General features: G+C 41.1%; 2 protein-coding genes across 6 annotated transcripts; one reads left to right on the top strand and one right to left on the bottom strand.

The window, feature by feature from the left end:
- Window positions 1–307: 307 nt before the first annotated feature.
- On the top strand, window positions 308–21,842 carry dnm3a (dynamin 3a). Of its 5 annotated transcripts, XM_031753666.2 has the most exons (21): window positions 311–936; window positions 4,969–5,042; window positions 5,434–5,583; window positions 5,687–5,890; window positions 7,092–7,190; window positions 8,008–8,168; window positions 8,245–8,387; window positions 8,468–8,603; window positions 9,001–9,068; window positions 9,166–9,304; window positions 9,405–9,491; window positions 9,598–9,668; window positions 9,764–9,824; window positions 10,437–10,463; window positions 11,159–11,272; window positions 15,902–16,011; window positions 18,634–18,745; window positions 19,383–19,544; window positions 19,771–19,994; window positions 20,096–20,248; window positions 21,453–21,842. In XM_031753666.2, the coding sequence occupies exons 1-21, from the start codon at window positions 776–778 to the stop codon at window positions 21,484–21,486; spliced, it is 2,490 nt and encodes an 829-aa protein (XP_031609526.1). In that variant the 5' UTR covers window positions 311–775; the 3' UTR covers window positions 21,487–21,842. The 5 variants fall into 5 exon arrangements, with proteins under 5 accessions (XP_031609529.1, XP_039462892.1, XP_031609528.1 ...); XM_031753668.2 differs by lacking the exon at window positions 20,096–20,248 and having other exon boundaries at window positions 310–936; XM_031753667.2 differs by lacking the exon at window positions 10,437–10,463.
- A 1,620-nt stretch (window positions 21,843–23,462) lies between these two features.
- pigc (phosphatidylinositol glycan anchor biosynthesis, class C) lies at window positions 23,463–25,592 on the bottom strand. The gene is made up of 3 exons (XM_031753927.2): window positions 25,486–25,592; window positions 24,609–24,840; window positions 23,463–24,513 (listed from the first exon to the last, which is right to left on the bottom strand). The coding sequence occupies exons 2-3, from the start codon at window positions 24,834–24,836 to the stop codon at window positions 23,857–23,859; spliced, it is 885 nt and encodes a 294-aa protein (XP_031609787.1). The 5' UTR covers window positions 24,837–24,840; window positions 25,486–25,592; the 3' UTR covers window positions 23,463–23,856.
- Between the last annotated feature and the right edge of the window lie 1,430 nt (window positions 25,593–27,022).

The raw sequence follows: 27,022 nt of genomic DNA, 5'->3' as shown, positions 1-27,022 counted from the left end.
AATGCCTTCACTTTCTCTTTTACTGGCCTGTTTTCCATTGCACTGCACAGTGCTCGCTCCCTGCTCTGGTGAAGAATGCAGCAGCGTTATTTACAGTGGATGAATCGTACACTCTGGTTCTCGTTGCAAGTGTTAAGAGGGCAGCAGCGCAGACCTCCCCACACTGGATACGTGGGATTTTAAATAGCTGAAGGAGTGAATGCTCGCGTGCTCTCTCTTAATTCGGGGTACCTACATAACTGGCTGTGAAGTTTGTCTATCTCCTGTATAAGGGGTGGGGTGGGGGCTGCTGAGTTAAACTTATTTATTGCCGCGCATGCGCACAAAACTGTTCCGTTAGCTGTCAAATCAGAGCGTTTTCTACTGAACAGAGACCAGACGGAGCACGTTGAGCGGCGGCTAACTAATTAAAAATGTCCCGAGTTTGAGGAAAGTGACTCCCGTTACGAATTTCTGGAGTTTTAAAACAACGGAAAATGACTTCAACGAGCTGTTTTCGGAGAGCAGAGGGGCGTGAGTACAAATGTGGACACTATCGTCGTTCCCAGACGCACTAACCAGACCTACTAACGACTGCTTAAAGCTGCGGACCTTTAAAAGTTGACACCGATCTTCAAGAAAACTCTTATTTGCAGTTTTTTAATAACACCTGAGCAATAATAACTCTGGTTACCAGCAGCCACTCACTATGATAGTTACTCTATCAAGTGGTGTAGACTAGAACCGGAGGTAAAGCGGCTTGGCAGGGGCTGGACAGGTAGCTACTCCTGTTGCGATGGGCAACCGCGGGATGGAGGATCTGATTCCGCTGGTCAACCGCCTTCGAGATGCCCTGAGCAGCGTGGGGGAGAGCTGCAGCCTCCACCTGCCCCAGATTGCTGTGGTGGGCGGCCAGAGCGCAGGCAAGAGCTCCGTGCTGGAAAACTTTGTTGGCAGGTAAACCAAAGATATTCATCTCTATACAACAGAGACTGCTGATACCAAGAGAGCATTTTTATTTGTTTGTTTTATTTAACAGATCTTTTACAGATTAGTCATAACCATTATGAACAAGTTTCATATTCATGACTTTCCCCTAAGTGACTCACTCTTTACTAAAAAACGGTGAAGTTACTGACGATGATGATTTGAGTCATGCCAAATCTATGAACCATCATGAACCAAATGCTATACTCACCATTAATGAATCAAATTGTGATAACTTAATTAGGCTGATCTAACCCAGTGAGCTTAATGTGGGGTAATGACTACGTTTGTGTGAGAGTACTAGGGACACATTACTCGGGTTTGGCATGGCAAAAAATGTACTGTATACACTTTATATACAGTACTTTAAATTTCTTTATATATATTACAGTATATACTTGTTATACACAGTATTATGCAGAAAATACTGTGATCTTGACCCACTGCTCATTTTTTTTGTTTCTAAGTAGCCAGACTTTCTTGTAATTTTTTTAAAATGGTCTTTTGGTGAAAATTGTCCTTTTCCCACCAATTTTCTGTCAATTTCTTGTACCTGGCTATTTTCAAAGGTATTGTTTGTCTTCTTTTTTGTTAAGCCACTTAACACATCTTAAAATCACTGGAGCATCCAAAAGGCACCTAAGTAATGAACCAGTGTTGTGTTTACACGTAACAGACGACTTAGCAAAGACTTTAAATTGTATCGTTGGGTATTTTGCTGCTAACAGCCTGTTGCAAAAACACACAGTTTTGTCCAATTTCTTTAGTTGAATCTCCAAAAAATGACAAAGAAGATTGTCAGGCATAAGTAGTATTTTTGCACCAACAAGATGATAGGCCCTTCAGCTGATCCATCTACTGTTCACTGAAGCTTCATCAGAAATGATCTCAGTGGAAAAGTGGCTGTCAATAAGCCATTCCTAATGAAGGGAAACAGGTGGAAAATACTGAGAACTGGATTGAAAGTCAGTGGTAACAAGTCTTTGAAGCGATAAATTCAAATTTTGATTCAAATTGTCATCAATATGTCTGGAGGCAATCAGGAGAGAGGTAAAGCAGTGAGTGTCTACAGTCATCTATAATTTTGTTAAGCTATTCTATTTTATTTACTCTATTTATATAGGTTGTGTTTGTTGTTGTTGTTTTTGCTGTGACACATTAATTTTTCAGTTTTTGGATAAATGAATTATAGTTTATCTTGTCTATTCTAATGCAACTTCACAAGCTCCATTTTGCTAAGTACATACAATAAGCATCAGTGAAAATAGTTTCTATCCCAGTAACTGTTGTTACTGCTTTTCTGTGCAGTCATTGGGTTTCAGTACGGTTGCACCTATAGATCAGCTCGCCTATTTTTTCAGCCACAAAATTGTGGTTTTGGTAAACTACAGCGGAAAGTGTAGTGGGACAAGCTATGAAAAAGCTGTAAGGAACCACATAAAGTAGAACACCCTAAACATAAATAAAACAACTACTTTCCATAGTACTTTCCATCTTTTTACAACGTAGAAGACATTTTCTTTGAATAAGTCACCCTAACCAAGTCAACAGCCTGCATCGTTGTCAGAAAATATGTATTTTTTTATTTAAATAACTTGTTAATTGTATTAAAATACAATTGGTGAGTTTTTTCTGTTGTCAAAACTGTGAAATCATGCATTTCACTGGGCCTGTGAAATGCATGATTTCCCTAAAGTGAAAGAAAAACTTAATACAGCTGTCTGTGTTCATACTTTCTACATCATGGCATCCATCCAACTCTAGTCTTAAATGCTATGTTGCTAGTCTGGAGTGGTGGATGCCGGACATGTCAGGATCTGTATGTAAGTAGTCAGTATAGCAGCTTATCTCATAGAGAGGTGTCACTGAATAGGTTACAGTTAATATGACTTCTGAAACACAATCAAAGCAGAATTCTTGCTATCTTGTAAGTCATTAAGTTCATGAAGGTGGAGCTCAACAAGCTTTGTTTTGTTTCATCTTTCTCTGCCCTTTAACAGATTTCAAGGTCCTAAAAATATCCTTGCTTGCTTATGAATAACAGTGTTGTTTGGGTAAAGTTTAAATGCAACTGAGACCATTTGGTGTGTGATGAGGAGACCAAGTACTTCTATCCTGTCCGGAAGGAAAACTGGTGATTAAGTCAATAGTCTTCAAGCTTCCTGAGACAGTAAAGCTCTGTTAGCTGTAGGAGGTCTCTGCATTGTTCTGATCTGTAGGCTGTCTATGCAATAATCTGTGGCATTCCAGCAGCAGGCTGTTCATGCTTGCTTTCCTGAGGGTGTCCTGATATTTTGTAACATACCTGTTGGACATGAGTATGTTATCAGACTTCTTTTGTGAATGACTGCAACAGCTGTTTAAACTAAGACAGGATGTAATAAAACAAACTTCCTGAATCTGATTTTAATAGGAAAAGGAGTGTTATTTATACCCGGTCCATTTGGTTTCTCTAGAATTAACCCTTTATTTAGCTTTATGATCAAGTCTAATCCATGCAACAATTGACAGCAACAGTCACCTCAGACTGCTTTATTTTGTAAGGTGTTATACCCTATAATATTGGAGAGAAAACCCCAATGATGAGACAATCCTTCGTGAGCAAGCACTTGGTGACAGTGGGAAGGAAGATCTCCCTTTTAACAGGAAAAGACCTCGTTTAAGGAGGAGCAGTTATCTGTTGTGACTTGTTGGGGGTTGAGAGAAAAAAGAGAGAGAAAAGGCAAGCATAGCAAGACCACGAAACAAAAAGGACAAAGCACAAACTATGGGAGAGGGTAGAAAAAATTTATGACATGTGATAGTTATATTAAAAAACACACTGGGAGTGAACAAAAGGGAAGTGGAGAAGAAATACTGTGTACCTCATGGAAAGTCCCATGGCAGCCTGAGTTAATAGCAACATAACTAAGGGATGGTTCAGGGTCAGCTGATTCAGTGGAAACTGTTAGCTGTATTGAAAAGGGAGGCTTTAAGTCTATCTTCTGAACCCAAATTGGGAGCTGGTTCCACAGAAGAACAGCCTAGTAGTAAAGGCTCAGCCTCCCATTCTACTTTTGGAAACTCTAGGAACCACAATTAATCCTGCAGTCTGACAGAGAAATGCTTGGTTTGGATAATATGGGATAATAGGATTTTAAATTCAACTGGATTTAAAAGAGCGTTAGTGAAAAGGAGATGATATGAGAACCTTCACAGACTCTTTGTAGTCCGTGTTAATACTCTAGTTGCAGAATTTTAGATCAGCTTAAGGCTTTGGGCCGAGTGATAATACAGAATTACAATAGTGCAGCCTAGAAGTAACAGTACAGATGAAAGAAGGCAGTCCTATATATCAGTTTATTGTGTCTGTTAAAGGACATATAGTGGTGAAAAATCACAGGTCTCTTCACGGTATTACTAGAGGCCAGGTTAATACCATCCAGGTTACATATCTGATTATTCCTCAATTCTTCATCTGGTTCAGCGGATTAAATGCTAATAATTTTCTTGGTCTTGGCAAGAACATTGCTGATGTTTTAGGCCAGGGGTGTCAAACACAGGCTCAAACCTGGCCCAGCGGATGGCTTAGATAGACCAGGGAAGTTAAAATTGTAGTGTCTTTTATATCCTCACTTTACTACATAGGTGTACACATGTACTGAAAATTTGATTTCTAGAGCTTGACAATTTGTACTGTAACGTAAATTAAAGTTATGCAGTTGCTTTACTGGTCCGGCCCAGGTGAGCACCAACAAAATACATGGGGTCCATGAACTGAAGTGAGTGTGACACCCCTTTTTTAAGCAGTATGGCAACTGAACTAAACCTAATACTGGGTGCTATTGTGTGTAATGCTATAAAGGTACTCCCTAAATACTTTCAGTTTAATGGTCATATCTGTGGGCAAAGTATGTAAAATTATTAATATGGTGGGGTGTAAAGTTAATGTTTTATATTTGGTTTGGAGGTGGCGGGTAAGATGAATCAGCACCAGTAATAATTTTATTTTTCCTCTAACAGAGACTTCCTTCCGCGGGGTTCAGGAATTGTTACTCGGAGACCTTTAATTCTCCAGCTGCTCAGTGATAACACAGGTAAGAAAGCTCATAGGATGTCATGCTGTAGCATTTCTTTAAAACTGGCACCAGATGGCAGTATGGTGTCTTATGATGACTGTGACTCATAGAGTCCTGCTTTTTATTGCCCTTTTCTATAAAAAAGAGGATTGGCATGATGGATAGCATTTTTATTTTTTCTCAGAAACAGTCATAGTATTTTAAGACAGCTGCTAGAAGAAAACAGTTGCAAGCAAAACTGGTTATACTGAAAGTTAGTGCTATATTATTGTGTTAGCCAGTTGACTAATTTTATAGATTTGGTGGACTAGGCAGAGTTTTTCCAAAGATACTGTAAAGCTAAGATGATAATATGAGCCTCTTATTGTTTAGGTGCTGCATGTATTCAAATGCTCTGTGTCTCCCCCAGAGTATGGTGAATTTCTACATTGTCAGGGAAAGAAGTTTACAGATTTTGACGAGATCCGCAAGGAAATCGAGACAGAAACACGCAGACTTACGGGATCTAATAAAGCCATCTCTCCTGTTCCCATCCACCTACGGATCCACTCACCACATGGTAGCGTGCAGGTCCTTGTGTTTTACTTCCCCCACTTAACTTACTTTTAGTCTAGTTCTTAAACAAACCTTATGTCCATGTGTGTTTATTTGTATGTGTACAGTGCTGAATCTGACTCTTGTAGACCTGCCTGGCATCACCAAAGTGCCTGTAGGCGATCAGCCAACAGACATAGAGTACCAGGTACGAGACATGATCATGCAGTACATCTGTAAGGAAAACTGTCTCATACTGGCTGTCACACCTGCCAACACTGACCTGGCCAACTCTGATGCACTTAAACTGGCCAAAGATGTTGACCCTCAAGGTAAGCCCTGTGACTGTGAATGTCCTGCTGTTTTTAAATAGTGACATTATTAAAATATGAAGAAGAAGAAGGGATGTTGCCTAAGAGCTTATTAGAAGTAAAGATGGGTAGAGGTTCCCAATCGACATAAAATTGTGTGAAAGAATTTTGGAATTGTTTCTTTACATAACAATGCAAAGACTACAGCAGAATATCTCATCATCTACAGCATATAACATCATCAAATGTTTCTGAGAAAATGGAGAAATATCTGTTTGCAAAGTATAATACAGACAATTCGTTCTGGATCCCTAGCACTCAATTAAAAACAGGCATGATTTTGTTATAGAAATCACTGCATGAGCTCAGTAGCATTTTCCAGAAATCACTAGAAAACTTTCTTTTGGGTTTTTTTGAAGTTTTTGCAATTTTTGCACACTTGCACTTTATGTTATATGTAGCACCATGGTCTTGGAGGAACATTGTCTCACTTCACTGTGTACTGTACCACTGCAAATGGTTGAATTGACAATAAACCCATTTGAGTTGACTTGACTTGAGAGGGACCTTCCAGCCTATCAGGACTCAATTCAATCATATATGGAAAGACAGAATGCTGATAGATACGTGCAGGTTTTAGAGCAACAGAAATTCCCATCCAGACAGTGTCTTTTTCAGGCCTTACAAAGACCTTCCATATTTAAGTAACACAATACTAACCTTATACTGGTTATACCAATACTTATGCAAAACAGCATGGCTTTGTAGCCCAGAGTTTTCACCAGCTGAAAACATATGGCACATCGAAGAATACGACAAAGAAGACCAGGGACTGTTGACTGTTGACCTAGAATCCTTTTTCAGACAAGAATAGGACAACATTTTCTTCCAAAAGTCCAGCAGCTGCTCTCTTCAGTCCCTAGATGTTTATAGACTGTTGTTAAATGAACAGGGGATACTACACAATGGTTAACAAAGTGCTGTCCCAACTCTTTTGAGTTGATGTGTTGCTGCCATCAAATTTAAAATAACTTTCATTTTTCTTAAAATCATACATTTTCTCAGTTTAACCATTTGAAAACTTTTTGATGCTCTGTTGTTAATAAAAGATGGATGGATGGATGGATGGATGGATGGATGGATGGATGGATGGATGGATGGATGTTATATTCCTTATTCACATTTGTATGGAAATATGCATGTTTTTTTCTCTTCTCTTTAGGGCTGCGCACAATAGGTGTAATCACCAAGCTGGACCTGATGGATGAAGGAACAAATGCCAGACAAATACTAGAGAACAAGTTGCTTCCTCTACGCAGAGGTGTGTTGCTTGTGTGTGTGTTCTTGCTCAGTGTGCTATCAAATCGCAATAGAGACTCTCTGGAGAGGATTGACATAATCATTGTGTATTTTATTACCAGCCACAAGCTCACTCACAGCCAAGCACAAAGATAACTTTAGCTCTTTACGTGACATCACTGTAGTCCCATTCAGTGTGTGCGTGTGTGTGCATGTATTCTATGTATGCAGCAAGAGATAAAGAGTAAGAAATGGATTATTGATGGTGTTGGTTTGTGTATCAGCCAGAAGTGTAGAGTCTGACAAGTGGGAACTGATAGGCACCAGCCCAGCTGTTAGCTTAGAAAAGTTTGTAATTTGTGTCTGTGAGAGAGCGGAAGAGACGGAGGCCTGGAATAGGGCAATGCAGGCAGCTCCCTGGGCAGTGTACAGACTGGCTAAAGCACCACCAGGTGCTGGTTGCTTCATGCTTCTCCTACAGCACTAATGCATTAGCCATGGAAGCCCTCTGAAATAATTCCGCCGGTAGCAGCATTGAGCTGAAGTATTAGATATGAAGCCTAGTGCTATTATATCTATTACTGTACCAAATAGGCAATTTGGTCTGCCCCTCACAATCCGCCCTGCTGTTACAGAAACACACACATTTCCTGCTTGTATGCTACAGTTATAATGGAACAAATGGTGGTCTGGGAAGAGTTCCCAGGCACCCTCCAGAAAATGCGAATTGAATCCATCTTACATCAGAGGCCTGTAATTCCTCCTTCCTGTTAGTGCACATTGTCATCCTTATCCTTACATATCTTTTTATAATTTCCCTTTCAACTTCTTCTCCCCAGGTTACATAGGGGTGGTGAACCGTAGTCAGAAGGACATTGATGGGAAAAAGGACATTAAGGAAGCTCTGAGGGCAGAGAAGGAGTTCTTCCTGTCCCACGCAGCCTATAAACACATGTCTGAAAAAATGGGAACACCTTATTTACAAAGAATACTCAACCAGGTTCAAAATGTGAACTTTTAAACAGAGAAATATTACATTATGTGCTTGTGTTATTACTAACAATATTTGTTTTCAGCAACTGACAAACCACATTCGGGACACACTGCCAGCCTTCCGTAGTCATCTGCAGAGCCAGCTTCTGGCATTGAAGAAAGAAGCTGAAGATTACATGCAGTTTAATCCAAATGACTCCGCACGAAGGACCAAGACATTGCTACAGTGAGTCAGTCATTCTGTCTATACATATTCTGTGTATATATATTTCTGTGTTTTTCATGGCCTGCATGTTTGTCTTTTAGATTAGTTCAGCGCTTTGCTGTTGACTTTGACAAGCTGATTGAGGGCTCAGGTGACAAAGTAGACACCGTCAACCTGTCCGGAGGAGCTAAGATCAATCGAATCTTCCATGAACGTTTCCCCTATGAACTAATCAAGGTGTGTGTGTGTCAGAATGAGAATCAGAAACAAAATACTTTATTCATTCCTAAGTAAATTATGTGGTTACAGTTGCTCCAACACAATAAGAACAGTTACAGACTGGACAAAATTAAATAATACAATGTATTACAAAGTTACAAATATAAGAAATAGGTCCAATATATACAAATAGCTTCTAGAATAATACAGAGATTTTATATATATGATTGGCATCATTTCGTGTGTGTGTGTGTGCCTTGTTTATTTTTTCGGATTATGATGTTTATGGTTTTGGTGATTGGTTTATGTTTTTCGGGCACCTGCATTTCCTTTAATAAGTGTAATGATAAACCAAGTTGCTCCTTAGCCAAGTGCTGTTTTTTATGAAGTACTGTGCATCTTTGCATGTCTTAAGATCGGGTCTGATGAAGGGAAGCTGCGGACGGAAATCAACTATGCCATCAGAAACACCCATGGTGTCAGGTTCAGTACAGTAGCAGAGTGTCAAGAGATTTTGGTCGGTTTTTTTTGGTCTTTTTTTTGTTTTTCTACTGTAACATCTTATATTTTTTCCCTCCAGGACGGGTTTGTTCACTCCTGACACGGCCTTTGAAGCCATAGTGAAGAAACAGATATCGAGGTTAAAGGGGCCATGTGTTAAATTTATTGACATGGTCAGTCAGGAACTAACCACCACTGTGTACCAGTGTATTGACAAGGTATAAATACTCTTGTTTCGTGTATTTGTGTGTTGCTTTCTACACTTCATGGTGTAGTAACTGTGTCATATCTCATTTGTGGTCTGTTTTTACTCTGTAGCTCAGTTCCTTTCCCAAGCTGCGAGATGAGACAGAAAGAATTGTTACCACTGAAATTCGAGAACTAGAGACTAAATGCAGAGACCAGGTAATCCATATTTGTATAAGGGATGAATTGTTTTGGATTACTCAGTTGCATTCTTATGTTGTGTATTGTTTTGTTTCATGAGTTAACATATGTTCGCACTGTCTAGGTCATGTTGCTTATTGACATACAGCTAGCCTACATAAATACCAAACATGAAGACTTTGTTGGCTTCAATAAGTGAGTCTCCACATCACCTTTAAGATTTCTAGCTAATAATAAGCATCGTTAATTATACACTATATTATATAAGACTTGCTTTTCATTCCTCTTAGTTCCCCCCAGATGCACAATCACAGCAATACCAAGATTGCTGCACGGATGGGAGGAAACCAGGTGAGAGTCTAAATGGCTTGGCTTAATAAAATGAACCAGGGAGATAAATTCAGGATCATGCAGCCCTAAAATGCAAATGAAGGCATTCTGAGACAGTTTGTCAGTTGAACCAGTCCATTGGTCCTTAGCTCTGCTTTTGTCTGAGTTCAAACTCCTGACAACTTAATTGTTATTAATTATTATCAGTACAAGGAATCTGCAAAAATACAAACAAAATACAAACTTTGAACACATTTAATTTATGTGCTGTGGCACATAGCATATCTGTGTGCCACAGCAAAAATAAGACATTTTAGTCTCTGTCTGTTAGATTTATATGCAGACATATTTATGTGACACATTTTAATTTAGCAGTGATAATTAAATACACATTTCTACTATAACTAGAACATTGATATGTGATGTTGTTAATATTTGCTAAACAGCAGTTAATTTCAACCACAGCTTCAAAGGTAAATAAAAAAAATAGTTATTTTCAAAGTCCCCAGTGATGCTTTGCTAATAGTTAACTGTTAAATTTAATCATTGTTGGCGCCATCCCCCCAAATTGTCATATAATGAAAAAATTAACTCCATCTTTCTGTTGCTGCTTCATCTCCTGTTTTTCTCTAGGGTGTGGCGCCTCATTCAAGTCTAATAGTAGGAGACCCGTTTCTTTAAATCTTCTCACTCACTGCTGCCTTTGCTAGCAATATGTGTGCACAGCGGTGAAGCTTAAGGGTTGTGGATTGGCATGCTACTGATTGCAGCAAACACAGCAAAATGGCTCCTTGTAGCTTTAATAATCACATCTTTCATGATCTGCAACTTTCTCAGAAAGTGTTTTTTCTTTTTCTTGTTCAGTCTGTGCTAATCTTATAATTTCTCTTTCACAGTTCCCCCACTGTAAAAATATACATTTGCAGGAAGTATATGTTATCTTGGTATAATATGTCTCATTTCCTATAACTTGACACATCTTTCCTTTACAGTGCCTTTGTCTGTCACCTTTGACCGCTTTTCCTGTTTTCTCCCAAATTTGAACAGCCAGGCTCTGATTTCTGTGCTTGCTCGACCGTCTTTACCCTTTTAGGTTCTTTTAAACACCTGTGCAAGCTGTTTTTCAGTTAAATATTTTGTTGATTGCATCACTGTGTATCTCACAAATGTCTAACCCGCACAAATGTTATTTTTTCCTCCAGTGTCAGCTGTTTCTGACTTTTACTCTTGTTTTCGTCAGCACAGTCTGCTCTCATTGTATGACCTGCTTTTCATGCTTTCATGTGAATTGTGCCTTGCTGTGAACAATTTTCTGTTGTGTTGCCTTCTGAGCTTCTTACCCTTGACTGTTGCAGGTCATACGCAAGGGTTGGCTGACCATCAACAACATTGGCATCATGAAAGGTGGAGCCAAGGAATACTGGTTCATACTTTCTGCAGAGAACCTCTCATGGTTCAAGGATGACAAGGTAAGGCCTTCACATTTATTTAATGACAAACTGAATTTAATATCTATTATCAAGATGAATTACACTTCAAATATTTTATTTATATAGTCCAAAACACAGAAATGCACTTAAGCCATCATCAGTTTATTCAAATAAATCCTAGTTTGAAATAATGTGTTAATTGGTCATTTTAGAGAGGCAAAGTAAAATTGATCATCTGTTCAGATCACATTCTTTTTAAAAAAATGAAGTAGGTGGCAGAGATTATCTTAGTGGCCCTCTGCTCTGATGTCAGTGGGGCTGCCATCTGTCTGCCTGTCTGTGCCTGCTGTACAGGAGCAGAAGGTCTGCACAGCAAGTGTAGACAGGCAGACACACCACAACAGTCTCATCCTGTCACAGCTGATGTCATGGGAAGAGGGAAGGGTAGAGTAGAGGGAAAGAGATCAGAGAAGGGGAAACACATTGGAGCATTTCTCTATGGATAGAAACAAGCACCTGTAAACATTCACATCTGGATGAAAACTCTACGGCTGGATAGTTAACATTTGTGACTGTGAACGTGATAAAGAAACTCAGTTGAATTGTTTGACAGACTGAGAATTGAGTGTTTTTTAGCAACAGTATGTTGATTGTTTTACAAATAAGTTATTGTTCTTGGTAACCACACTAAAATAGTTTGAAGGTTTAAACTAAACAAACAGTGACATCATTCTAGTCACAACTAAAAGCACATCTTTAACCCCATTCTCTCTGTCCAGCTAACTCTTGCTGTTCTCTCCTACCACCTGGACCTGTAATTGAACCCCACCATTTCCTCCATTCATTCCTCTGACACCCCCCTTCCCATTCGTGCTGCTCTCCCTTCAGTCTTCCCCCTTGCTCCCCCCTTTTCTTCCTCTTCTGGGAGTTTAGGCATTTGGAGCGGCTCACTCTGACACAGCTGGAGCTGCCCCAAGCCAAACTGAGACTCACACACATACACACATGCACACACAAACGCACTCAGTGGACAGGGTTGTATATACAGTATACAGTACACATGCAGACTCTGATGTAAACAAAGTGACATGCAAATAGTGGAGAAAAATATACACTCACTCAGACAGACACATGGTCACTTTTCAGATAAACACTGGATCGCTTGAACACTGTGTTCCAAACATAGCCCCAGGCATTCATATTATACACACAGTGTTTTAGGTTTCCTCTTGCTGTCATTCCCTTACTAAGCATCTGCAAATCAACTCAGTCATACAAAGACTTTTTTGCACACTGGCAAGAAGTAATACAGCTGCAGGCAAGTAATCATCTGTTGACCACATCAGAGCAGCAAGCTGGTTCTCTGCTGATGATCAAAATGAGACATGTATGCTTCACTACATGGATTAAAGCTACTATAAGAATTAAAATAAAATAAAAATCTTTATACACTTTTGCTATGGTTGTTTAATCTTTGCACCTCATCACCATGTTTATCACTTGTTTATGTCTGTAGAAGGCCTGGGTGCATTTTAAGTCACCCATGGTGTCACAGGAGATGAGATCTACTGATTTTTTTTATGTGCACATAGACATACACACAATCGCGTAAGCCAAACTCCTGCTTCTTCTCCCTCACAGCTCACAGTTCCCGCTCTCATAACCCCCCGCCCACACCACCTCCACACATTACTTTTTTCTTTGACTGCTGCCCCCCCCCCCAACACACACACACACACACACACTTATTTTTTTTCTTTCTCTTGCCTCTGTTGCCTTTTACTCCTCCTTTCTCTCTCTCCCTCTTTCTGTCTGTCTCACCCTCTTTCTCTTTCTCCCCCTTTCTGTGGTTGGCAGTCTCCCTGGGACTGTGCACATTCCTGGCTGGAAAATCTGAAGCTTTGTCCAAACACCAGCTTCCAAGATCTGCCCAGAGAAATCCCACATGGCTGTTTCTACACTGCAGACCTCCCCTTTTGACTCCCCCTCTCTCCTCTCAACTACTCCACAGTCTTGCTCCCAAAAACCCCTCTTCCCCCCTCTTCATCCCCCAAAACTCCCCTGCCACCCTCCCCTCATCATCTCTGTGTTGATTGCTTCCATGCACACAGTTTTAACCTGTTTGAATTACATCTTCATTCTATTATATATGTACCCTGCACTGACCTCATGCTGAAAGTGCAGCTTAACAGTTCAGAGTTTAATCTTCACAGCACATTGAACAGACAAACATTCCTTCACCCCTCGACTGCCAAAACTCCACCAGGGAGCTGAAGAAAAACAGACGGCTCATGCCTATACATTTAATCTACATGCGCTCCTCTGTGTGTATGCATGTGAGGCCTATCTCAGGTCCATTAGCCTCTAGGAAGGGGGGACATAGCTTCAGACACAGCAGCTCTGATGTATGATCCTTCACGACCACCCTGACACCACTGGGATTACGACACACACTCACACATAAATACACAAATGTGTATACAAAGCAATGCCACAATGTCCTTTAACCACAAGAGCAATCATATTGCAAAGCAGATGCACATGCAAAATGTGTGAGGCAATCTGTGGAAAAAGTTAGGTTAGAGCTTTTCTGCAGTTGCTGTGTGCAAAATAAGCTCAGCTCATTAGCTGATTTGTAGCCTTCTTAGTTTGTAGTCCTAAAAGACAGGAAAAACAGTCAAGTTATACTTCACATGTGTTATTCTCACTAGTTAACAAAGACAGTTAATTCAAGCTGACAAATACCACAAAATGGATGAGAGATTGTGCAACGTAGTATAGAGCTGGTCACAGTGATTGAAGAAATGAAAGCTGGTGATACTATATGCATATTTAAAGGCACTTGTACGTCTGCAAGCGAGAAACATCACAAAATAATAGACCTTATATTTGCCAGCATAGACTATGTGCAGTTTTCATCTTCTCTTTTGTATTTGTAGATGGCATTAGTGTAAGCTGCTGATGCACTTCCTTGCACAGTCTAACCAATGTGCAGACTACTGTACACCAGTAAGATCCTGAACAGGTAGTCTGAACACTGGGATGACGGAGCAGGACCCTTTCTCGTTTGTGTTCGGCCTTGCCTTTTCCATCTCTGGTTGTTTTCTTGCAGTCCTGCATGAGGCGGTGGAGAGTTGACAAAAGGTTTCCTCTGTTTTTCTCATCTTTCTTATCCGGTCTCAATGCTGGGTCGTAGGGCAAGACACACACATCAGACATCCACTCCTATGGGCATCTCTCCTTCAGACATGTTAGTGTACCTTGATTCGGTCGTCCGCAGGGCTGTGTCCCGATGTAGTATCCAGTCTTGACGTGGCACATTCACCCATTCAGCCAGGGATCTGCCTGTTCACTCAGGGAAGGCATAAGGAAATAAGGGGAGTGAGAGAAGGAGAGAGAGTTAGGGAGGAACTTAGCAGCCATATATGGGTTGATGGGACCCATGGGGGAATCAACTTTGGAGTGGTCTGGAGTTTCTCCCCATTTCTTCTTCACAATCGCTCCTGCTTTCTATGTTCCTCAACATTTCCTTGTCTACTTTTGCGAAATTCACCTCCCTCTGTCCACGTCTATCCCTCCGCTTCCTTTCTTTCTCATCTCTACTTTCTATTTCTACCCCATCGGAGCACCCTATACTCACTCCGGTCTCCTCCCTCTCCGTCTAAAGCGATCCCAGATGTTGCTGTATGAGCGCCAATCGCGTTCTGTCATTTTTTTTCAACCTCTGTTACAGGAAGTGGGCCCCTTTGTAAAAAAAAAAAGGAAAGAGGAGCAAAGGAAGAGAGTCGTAGGGTTCAGGGGAGCACTGAGAGAAAGACTGATGACCAAAATGTACTTCCAGAATAGTCGCCTCTCATTTCATTCGTGCAAGTGATCAAACGCATGATCACATATTCGAATCTACACATTGTTGAAAAACGCTCTTCTGCGTTAGGTATTCTTTCTCTGGTGGTCACTTTTTTCTTTGAACTCTCCATCCATCCGTGGCTGTACCTATAACCAGCCTTTATGGAAGGCCCTTTCTCAAAGGCTAGACAGAAAGAGCAGGCTGGAGAATAGAGAGACGAGGGGGAAGGGCTTGACTTTAGGAGAAATGTTGTGTTAGAGCTCGAGTCTGAGTAATGACTTTCACATGTGGCCCGGCCTCTCTCCCTCTTTTTTTCATACTACTTCTCTCGTTCCCTCCCTCCCTGCTTCACTTTTCTGCATCCTGCCTCCATACTGTCTGGTTCTCCTCACACTAGCTGCTCCACTCCTCCAACTGTTCTCCGTCATTCATAAGTCCCCATGGTGATGACAGACTATAGACTTATGGCATCTCTCCCCCTCCCCCACTGATTCTCCTGAACTAGTTTGTGAGTTGTTAATGTGAGTCAGTCTGACAGTCAGACACATCATCTTATATGAACTCGGATGCACTCCTAGCGCAATGTTCCACATCTCCATTTCGCCTTGCCTTCTGACACTTTTCCCATTACAGTTCATGTCTCTTGGCTCCACTTTCTTCTCTAGGTGCACGCTAAGAAATATTTACTACCAGACACATGCGAACTGGCCTTAGTCTCTGGTGGTTTTTGCTATCAACGCTGTTATTACCTCTATGGTGTCGTATATTACTCTGCATACCAATGTCAAAATTTTATCTTTTCATATTCTGTCTTTTTTCAGGAGAAGGAAAAGAAGTACATGCTTCCACTGGACAACTTAAAGCTCAGAGACGTGGAAAAGGGCTTCATGTCCAGCAAATATGTTTTTGCTATCTTCAACACAGAGTTAAGGTTTGTGTGTGGTTGGAGGCGTGTGCTTTTTCATATGTGCCTATTTGGTGAGCGAATGCGTGAGTCAGAAAAGGGAGTTCTGTTCTTGTCACCTGCTCGATGAAACTTTGGTGATATTTTACGAGGGTGGACATGTCGGAGGAGGAAAGGGAGGAGATGTCAGAGTGGCGTTTTGCCCTTCTGCCGACCTCTTCCATTCAACTTTGCCACCGGAACCAAAAGGGATATCCAGCGGGTACTGGAGCGGATGCAGTTTTTTTTGCTCTCTAAGTATATGCCAGGCTTTTGAGGGCAGAGCTGGGTTTTGGGTTTGCTGAGTTTATGTGTGTGAAACAGATTGAGAAGGACAGAGAGACAAAGGGAAAACGTAAGAGACAAGAGAGAGAGAGTGTTTAGGAGCTGGAGCTGACCCAAAGCCTGGCTGATTGTACCAGAGCATGTGGGCTTTGTTTATAATGCTTTGCTATGCTACATTCGGACACACAAACTGAATTCATAAGTGCGTGTGTGTGTGTGTGTTTCTACATGTGTGTATGTGCCTTTGCAAAGAGCGCGCATATAGACCACAGCATACCGACGGCAGGCTCATTAAGCAGCTAATCAAAGCCAGAGAGCTTGGATCAGAGATGAGGCTGCTCTTGTTTGGAAAGAATTGCTCGACTCACCACAAAAAGGAGGGAGAGGGAAGAACTGGAAGGGTCGGGGGGAGAAAGAAAGCAGCAGAGAGAGAGAGAGAGAGAGTATCAGAGCCATTGGCCAGGAATGTGTCAAAGTCTGTCCTGTGGCGCCCCCCATCCAACCCCTCTACCCCCCCTTTCCTGCGCCCTCACTCTGTTTCTCTTTCTGTATTTGTGTGTGTGGCTTTGTCCCTGTCTGACAGTAATCAAAACCTCAGGAAACTCTTCAAATCTAAAGCAGTCATAGCGCTGCAGAAATTCCTTCAGATTAGTGAAAAAGCTCGCAGTGAGCTGAGGAGAGAGCATAAAAAAAGGACGTTTAAAACAAATGTTGGTGTAAGTGATAAATCAACATAGAGAACAATTTTCTTATGCACTCGCTGGTGTAAACGAATGTTCAGTGTCCTGATCTTAGTGTAATAGCACTCCAGTATTGTCATGGTTGGCCTGGCTCCACGTCTGTTAGCCACCACACCCTGATTTATTAGCCTCACCCATACTAGCCCAGTTATAAGCACACAAACTAAAAGCCTATTTCTTCATCGCTCTGTATACCTCTCTGTCACCACATGTAGTTTTTCCGTTTCTGCTGTCTCTTGTTCTCACACACAGTCTTCACATTTTTGAGGTTAATTGCTACGTGTTCTGAATGTGAGAAGGGAACAACAAAAGGGGGGAAAAAAACAATCGAGTGATTAAAGAAAAATGTTTAACAGATGGGCCACGGCCTGCTCCAGATTCTTTACTTGTTTCTTACTTTGTTACTAAGCGTTGAGATGTTAGATGATGTGAAGAGGGACGTGAGAGGACAAACAGAGAGCAAGCTGAGTTTGGGTATGAATCACGGTGAAAAAATACGTGATGATGATGATAAGGAGATAAGCTGCCGTGAATAAGGTCATGTGAAGCATTGCGTTTGGGAAGCAATAAATGATGTATGTGTTATATGTGTGCTGTGTATGTGAGTATGTATGTTTTAATCTAGTTGCAAGTGCCTGCGTCTGTCTTTATGCCCTTTAGATATGTAAGTGTGCACCATGTTACATGGGGAGGGTTGCCTACTTGAAAGTGTAACAGAGACCTGACACACATCAGTTTACATAGAGCCTGATAGCTTCTGTTACCTGTGTATCACTTGATTTATACTTTTATTTTTATTATTATTATACAGGATGCAGTAATGGGACACAGGTCAGCCAGTGCTCCATTTAAACTAAGTAAATTTAAAAAGATTCCATTGGCTGATTTTACAAACAAATTTATCAGCATGAACGAGAAATATTTGCAGGACACACTGCACATTGCTTTACAAAGTAGATTGAATAATACGGTACCCAGACTGACAAACAATAAAACTGTTAAACATTTGTTATGGAAACACGAGAAATTATTTTTTCAGTACAAACAAAATGCTACTTTTGTTTGGTTCACACAAAGACTGTATATAAAGATATATATACAGTCTGTGGGTTAGCGCATGAAGGCATCCTTGTGCCAGTAACATTTCACTTTTATACAGATTGTGTCAGAGGCTGAGTAAATAATATTTATATATTAAGAATTTCGAACACAAACAGTGAAATCATCCAGGTGGCCTTGATGTTCTCTTTTAAACACTACACCCTAGCTGATAAGTTTGCAACTAGAACTAAAAGTTTGGCTTAACACAGGCCTACACAGAGTTCACAAGAAAAGGTTAAAGTTCCTGTTATGGATAATAGTTCTTGTATACGTTCATCAGAGTTCATATGAAACACATCGGAAAATGTGTTTGGTACGAACTGTATATTTTCTTAACCGTAAGGTAAGCACTGGGCCAGTCTCCCCTACAACGTATATAAGGTTTTGTGTATATTACTCTGTATTGCAGAAAGCTCCCTTGAGTTAAAAGTGTTATTGCTGTATATTTTTTGGACATTTCTGACAGGATTGTAATGAATTGCAGGAATGTGTATAAGGACTACAAATGCCTGGAGTTGGCCTGTAACTCTCAGGAGGAGTTGGACAGCTGGAAGGCTTCTCTGCTACGGGCCGGAGTCTACCCTGAGAAAGTTGCTGTTAGTACTTTGACCCCTAATTCAACGTAATTAAACCCAGTCCTGACCTTAGCTTTGGGGAACTGCACCTGTCTGCACCTTACCTTTGAGTTATATGCACTCATTGGCTTTGCTAACCTTAAACCCTGTCTGTAACCCCTTACCCCTCTCTCTCCATGTTCCCCTTTCTCTCCCCCTGCCAAAGAGAAAAAGCAAGTCCCCCACCCCTTCCATCCCGCTCTGTCGTTGGCTCTTTAGTACAGCATTCTTGGTCCATGATGTCACTACAATATGTGTGTGTGTGTGTGTTCTGGTCTGTTTCTAATCAGCAGTTCCTCGTCCCTCACACACTCCCCCTTTTTTTTCTTCTGCCCATTCCTCCTTGACTCCTTCTTTTTTGGTCCCTGTGTTCGACTCTCCTTGTTCTTATCCTATCAAATGTGTTTCTTCTTGTCACTAACATGGAATAGATGTGGCCACTAAATATAAAAGAAAGCTTTGTCTCTTTACACATCTGTATTTGTATAAAATTACTAGCTGTGGTATATCAGCAGTCCCTGTAGCACGCCACATTACACCGTAGATTACTGCTTAAATGGGTTGTCTGTATAGTGTTAAGATGTATGTATATGTCCCAACTTATGTGTCTTTTACTAAGGTGGATGGGCAGGGAAACGGACCTCCTGAAAACCTCTCAGACCCCCAGCTGGAACGTCAAGTGGAGACCATTAGTAACCTGGTTGATTCCTACATGGGCATCATCTATAAGACGGTCAGGGACTTAATGCCGAAGACCATGATGCACCTCATGATCAACAGTGTAAGCTCTCCAGACCACACTTTTAACTGTTATTTTTACTTTTTTGGCGCAGCAAATCCTTTTCACTTTTTTTTTCTACGTTTTTTGTTTTTTTCCATTCACAATTTCCTGACCAATAGAAAAAAGACCCCTTAACAATGTAGATTAGTTCTGAATTAGAATAAAATATCACTTCACAAAGTCTACATTTTAACTTCTCACAGTAGTTTATAATCCCTCTCTGTAGGTGAAGGAGTTCATTAGCTCCGAGCTCCTGGCCCAACTCTACGCTCTGGGAGAATGCTCAGCTCTGATGGATGAGTCACCAGAGCAGCAACAGCACCGAGTTGAAGTGCTCCAAAAGCATGCTGCCCTGAAGGAGGCGCTCGCTGCCATTGGAGAAATCTCCACCTCTACCTGCACTACCCCTTTGCCTCCACCTGTGGATTCTTCCTGGATAAAACCATCCAGGTGCAAATGTACACATATACATAGATGGATTCATTGAAACAAATCTGTGCAACCTATCACTTAAGCTTCTCTCGTCTTCTGCTTCTGCTTCTCTTGCCAAGCCTTCCTAAAAACTCTGCAGCCAGTGGTAAGCCTGGGATCCGTAGCCATGCTCCACCTGTTCCTCGGGTGCCCAGCGCTGGACCCAAAAGCTCCCCTAATGGCTCTCGGCAGCCCACTAGTCAACAAAATCGTACCCCAGCCTTGGTGCCAAGGTGACTGTGAAACCAGAGAGATTAGCCCATGAAACCTGACCTGTTGTATAAATGATGACCTCTAGGCTTCGCCAAGCCTGGCATTTATGCATACACATGCGCACACATGCAAAATCAAATGTTCCTGTACAAAGGCACAGGGTTAGAAAAAGTTGTTATTTGAGCTGGGTGGGGGTCTGCTGGAAAATGTGTTTCTCATATTCTCCTTCCCATCAGCCTCAGTAGACAAGACTTCTCCGCATGCAGCTTTCTACTGGAGCCAGATACAACAGGCTGAGCGCCCTGTCAACTTTTCATCTTTCTCTCTGTCCTTCATTCCCCCTTTTTCTTCTAGCATGCATTTGTTTTATTGCCTTCCTCAGTTTCCCTCATGCAATAACCATTATTTTTCCTTTTGCCCATACCTCTTTTTCTTCTACTTTTTCTTTACTTCTCCTCTTTCACTGGTTCCTCCCCTGCTTTTGGCCCGTCTCTCCTTTTTCTCTCTGCCTCATTTCCTCTGTGCTCTCCAATGGTTCTTTAGGTTCTTTCCCTCATACACTCTCTTTCCTTGCCTGAGTCTTTCCATCCAGCCTAATGCTTGTCTGGCTCCCCTATAGATATAGAGTACATGGGACACGATCTTACTGTAATCAGTCTTGTACTTGTACTCTACTTGTATCCTCTGTGCAGCTTTATGAGTCTTGCCTTTATATGCATTTTCTCATCATTATAAAGTCTATTTAGCCGATCATGTGTGGAGCTATGGGCAAATAAAAACACAGTAAAGAAATATAGAAATATGTAATTTATAACTTGAAATTAGGAACAACTGAAAGCCCCAGCTGGCACTGCTACACTTGGATCAACTCTTTGCTAATAAGGCATCTCCTAATTCATGAACATCTTTATCCAGGGTTCAGAATGATCTTATTCCTTTATTTATTTAGGAAGGCTGAATGTATAAAGCTTATAAAGTCCTGACTGCTTAGCCCCAGACTGTACCTCTCTGCAGATGAACTAGAAATTTAAATGTGGATGATACAGTGAGAGACAGCACCGTCCCATCAGAGATACCATGTCCTCAAAATCATGCAGAAGTCTATATATTCCTTTCAAATTTTGAAAGATGTTATAAGATGTAATGTAGAGAAACGTTTATAGAAACTTTGCTAATATAATAATAAACCATATAGTAATGTCTTTGATCTAACATTGTCTCCAGGAGGCTTCCCCCAGCAATCCCAAGTGTGAAATAAGCCCCCTCTGCTCTGAACTCCATTACCCATCTGCCCCCATGGTCCTTTCAGCTGCAGCTGACTGCTACCCAGAGACACTCCTGACCTGCATGATGTATAATACAGCTGAAGCACGATGATGGGCTTTTCTCTGTCTCCTCTGGGAGCTGCTGTCTGCGAAACTCACTCCATCCTGAGCCTGTTTTGTACATAATATCAACGGCCACAAACGCTGGAATGTGCACAACTGTCTACTGGCTTCTCTCAAGTGCCTGAACCTTTTGTAGATAAAAATATCAATCTGAATTATTATACTGAAAAGAATATACATGCACTGTTTCTATTGTCCGTGAATAAACAGCTATTTTATTTTTGAATGCATGTGCAAATGTCATTATTTGGAAGCTAGCTATCGCTGACTTGATCAGCATTAGTGTAAGCAGATTCCTGTGGGTTCAGTGGCCTACATGGTGTTAATATCCGCTAACTCAAAACCTTAGAAATTACCTTATGGGGCTGCAGTGGTCTCCAGTAAGGTGGTTAAATAATTTTAGTTGTAAAGTTAAAGCTATGGTCTTCAAAGCCAATTTGAAGATAATGTTCATAATACCAGTTTATATATATGTGTGTGTGTGTGTGTGTGTGTGTGTGTGTGTGTGTGAAGTGTATGCTTTCTTACTGGTGTGTAAATAAACTCCGACTGGGAGACAAAGGAAAAAAAAAACTAAACAAAAACATTTTAACCTGTGACGTGTTGTTACCACGGCACACTCTCTGCTGTGGTTCTTCGAAGGAGGCCGCACAGCTACAGGCAACTTGGCTGAACATCTTACCTGCTGTGCTGTTCAGACTTATGGGGCCAACACTGCAGTCAAAACCAGCTGCAAAGCCCGCTGTCAAACGTCCCACCAGGACGAAGAAAGGAGAAGTGAAGGTATGACACCTAGCGACCACTGCGCATTGTTGCCAGGTCGGCTGCACTAGTGCCCGCTGATACCGTCATAGCTCACTTATTTGGTCATTAGCTGCTAACACAGAGGCTCCTAAACAGCATATAGCAGTAGTTCTGGTGTAGTTTTGAGAGCAAATTTTTGTTTTTTATATGTTGCACTTAAAGCAAGAAGCAAGAGGAGACAATGTTTCGCCATGTAGTTGTTCTTTAATCTGAGACAAAAATTAAAAATAAACAGAGAAACTCCGGTCTGTTTCACACTGTGTGCTGAGCAAACTGGGAGGTCATCAGGATAAAGTTGTTTTCAAATGGAAATTTGACTAAATTAGGGAGGCAAACTCCCGTCATGCTGCTCTCTGTCGACCGAAAACACCTTGTCAACAGGTGTTGCTCATCGGATGTGACGTCACTGACTGGGATTTGAACGGAAGGCGACATGAAAGACCTTCATCTTTTTCATTGTAGAAAACGTCTACATTTTCTTACCTCAGTGCTGATGACACATTTCATATTTAGGGCCATATTTAAATTCACAACACAGCGACAATGTTACAACATATTGTCCCTTTGTGTGTTGTTGTCGTTTTTTTTTATTTATTACAAACACCTTAATAGTAAAGGACAGAAAGTTTGATAACAACTGAAACATGACCCCCCCAAAAGTACCATATTTTACAAGATTCATGAAGTTATCATTATATGGGGTGTGTAGCTCCACTATGTAGTAGTTGAAGTGAACGCAACCCAGTTTAACCCTGGAAGGAGACAAATCCCTTCCAGGGCTTTTAAATCAAGAATGACACCTGGTGTAAAAATCTGCCAAATCAAACACTAGGAGCAACCTGCTGTGCTGACGACTTGTGAACAAGGGTCATGGTAACTCTAAAAACTGAGGCTATGTCTTATATTTAGCTTGTAGTGTGGAGCAGGTAAAAACAGCTTCTTGTAGTATTGTATTAAATAACACTGAAGAAATACTCTCATTACCAAAATATACAATGAAATCCTAAAAGTCTTCTAATATTTACAAATAATTTGTGGAAAATGGAATTACAGCCCTTGTTTATATTCAGGTCAATGCCATTTCATTTTCTTTACAGAGATTTGAAAACCATTAACATCCTGTAACAAGTCATACTATTAGTTGAGACCTTTCGCACAAACTCTGAGGTAAATTACAAAACCGTAGCAGCTTGAACATTAAAAACCATCCTCATACTACCTGGAAGAGAGTAATAGTTTGACATTGCTTTCCAATCATACATGAACCAGTGATAAAAAAACAAAACAAACAAACAAAAAAAAACCAGTTAAAATTAGTCCTTTTACATGCACAGAGCACCAAGAAACCAGCACTATGACAGTGAATTGGTTCATATAAAATTCAGTTACACCTTTAATATCAGTTTGTTTAGGAGCTGCTTGTGCTAGGCTGCTTATTAGTGAAGGAAGCGGCTCAGGTCCTCACGAATCTCAGCCTCATCCCAGGGTCCATGAATGTTGTCCTTGTGCCTCTGCAGCCTGACAAGCAGGAAAGGACAGAGCAGTGTTACACTTGCTAAAGCCAGGGTTAAGAGCACAGCTCCACCCAGCGTCTGAGACCCGAGACCTACTATTCCTCCAATGCAAACTCCCATGCACACCCCAGTAAAATGGACAGGGGCGTTCTCCCTCAGCGTCTGCAGCAGGCAGGGCCACAGAGCAAACACCAGCAGGGCGCAGCTTAGCATGGCGAAAGTGTGCAGAGCTCCGGGTAACCTAGAGGCTAAGCACACTGAGGCAAACAGAGCTGCATTCAAAGAGAGGCTTCCAGGAGGTGATGGCTGGGCGTAAGGAAACGACACCAAATGGGCCAGCAGCATCAAAGCAGACATGGCGTACACAGTGTCTGTACTCACAGACTCTGTTAGTGTCTTAAGAACTGGCGAGAAGCCAAAGGTGAAGGAAAGGAAAATGGCTGCACTCTGTAAATCAGCCAGATGAGTGCGGGGTTCACCACATGATTCAACGCGAGATGTCAAGGCTTGATGAAGTCCATAACCCAGTAGGGCACAGATGAGGCTGGACCACAGCAACGTCTCAGGCGGCAGCAGACCCTGTGAAGAAAGCAGAGCTCTTTAATAACCCGCTCCATTTGGTAAAGACACTTTGTCCTTCAAAGATTGGGTGGAAAAAAACCCCAAAGCAGTACCTGCTCCATGTAGAGCCAGAGGGTGATAAAAATGGCCACACAAGACAGCTGCTGTCCTACAAATCCGGCTTCCTTCACTACAGCCCAGTAGCGGTACTGCCGGATGCCCTCGTTCCTGCGTAACTCCTCCAAGAACCGCTGGTCTACGTAGTTATCTGGAAAAGGCTGGCGTTCCCACAGCACCTTACGCCATGGCACAGCTGGACCTGGGGCACCATCTGGCCCCATCACCCTGATTTCAACACGCAAAACACAGACGGTGGGGAGGTTGAGACCAGTAGGGGTGTTTCATCCACTACTTAAATGATCTGTCGTACCTGCAATCTTCGTTATGTGGTTTTCATTATTTGTGGTTTCCTCGTAGTCTTTTGCACTGCTTACCCAGTAATGTCCCATTATAAACACATTATGTTTCTGAATATTACACGACTGGAAAACCCTTTGGTTAAAGTTACTACTGTTTTGTGACATGACTTGACTCAAAGTGGCTAGGGGAATTTATCATTATTTTACTAAACATATTAAGCCTTACAGACAAGGCTTAAAGTAGCAGGCCAACCAGGGTCCTTTTCTGGGTTCATAAAAAGACTTCAAAAGCTCTAAAGCTGATATAATATTATGTTGTTTTTAGGTAGTTCACCCACAGCTCTGTTAGCCAAACAAATGTTGGATCTGAACAACATTTAAAGCGTTTTCTTTGCTGTCAAGTGAATGGATATAATCTCTGAGTCTGTCTATTATAAAACTACTGCTTCTTCCGGTTTAAAAAGGGACAATAAGCCCGCGCATCTCCGGTACGCACGAGCGTAAAAACAATAATGTGCTGAGAGTTGACTGAAATACCTACAAAAATATTTCTTAGGTGTTTTACACCTACCTGGAATGTGATTTTATTCAGCGCCGACGCTACAATCTCATCCTGACAGTATCCCGGAAGTAAAGCGATTTAGCTGCAGCGCCCCCTGTTCTTCTTCTTCTGGCGCTCTCTGAGGTAGCTACACTAGCGTGCTGCTGCCCTCTACTGTCTGCTGGTCAGGCTCTTCTTGACATTTTTACATGTCATTAATACAGTCCAAGACTATTAACATCTTATTATATATTTTGTACGATATAATATGTAATAATGATAATGATAATAATAATAATAATAATATGATAGCTCCACCTAAATGAAGAAAAAAAGAATACATATTATAATTAAGCAAGGTGTAAAGAATAAATACAGTTTATTTAACTCTGCTCTCAGGTATTTAATCAACCTCTGAAGCGAGTATTTGCTTCAGTGGTTGTCTCTGAGCTTCCATGTTTCTAGTTATTACTTGGATATTTGGATATGGACACTGAACATATTTGGGAGCGAGCTAGTAATGTGGAGACTTAGCTCATCCCACAACCGGGGATTACTCTTTCTACTTATTTCTGGGAAATAAGAACTCCTCTTCCACCTTTCCCCACATATCCTGACTCAGTTCTTTAACAAAATTGTTTATACCAGATTGGCATCATGAAAGTCTGCATACTAAATGTTTCCTTCTACTCCCACGTGTACTGGTACTAACATCATTAGAATTGCCTATTATATACAGTATGATAAATGTTCGTATATGAAATCTGGGTTTCTTTCTCTTGCTCTCTTCATGAATGTGACTGCGTCTTTGCAGGGAATCTTACGATCTGATACAATATTCTGTGGTTAGCATGCCACAGGCCTATGCTCTTATATTTTAGACCTGTATATATATATATGTGTGTGTGTATATATATGTATATATATATGTGTGTGTGTGTGTGTGTGTGTGTGTGTGTGTGTGTGTGTGTGTGTGTGTGTGTGTGAATTTCATCTGCATTCACCAGTCTGAACGGGTATGCCCCTTGATTTTGATTTTTTTTATATGTCAGGATTCAAAAGTCAACTTTGGTACCTTTGAATAGCCATGCTTTGTTTGAAAAGCACATTGGCGCTGACCGTCCACTTTATGACAGTAAATCTTTTCTTTTGCAAGTTGCCTGTGCTGAACATACGTAGCCCATTCTGTGCTGAAGTTATAAGACCAAACCCACAGACCGAAGTGGCTTCAAAAAGGTAATCAGGCATTTTAAAGTTCTAGGAAAATATTCTTAGAGTGGAAATAGTTGATGTCAATTTTATTCAATTCAATTCAATTCAATTTTATTTATATAGCGCCAAATCACAACAAAAGTCGCCTCAAGGCGCTTTATATTGTACAGTAGGTAGCACAATAATGACAATTATTGTGCTATCTACTGAAAAGACTATCTAATGAAAAGACAAACAATTTTAAAATTGTTTGTCTTGTTGATTGTGATATTAATCAATACGCTCGTCTGTATCGTGATAATAACAGCTTCTCAAAATGTAGACCACAGCCTCATGTCTCCCTGACAACAGCTCA

Source organism: Oreochromis aureus, linkage group 23 (genome assembly GCF_013358895.1).
Source record: "Oreochromis aureus strain Israel breed Guangdong linkage group 23, ZZ_aureus, whole genome shotgun sequence".
NCBI lineage: Eukaryota > Metazoa > Chordata > Actinopteri > Cichliformes > Cichlidae > Oreochromis > Oreochromis aureus.
The sequence above is the reverse complement of the archived record's forward strand: the minus strand, read 5'-3'. Positions and strand labels throughout refer to the sequence as shown.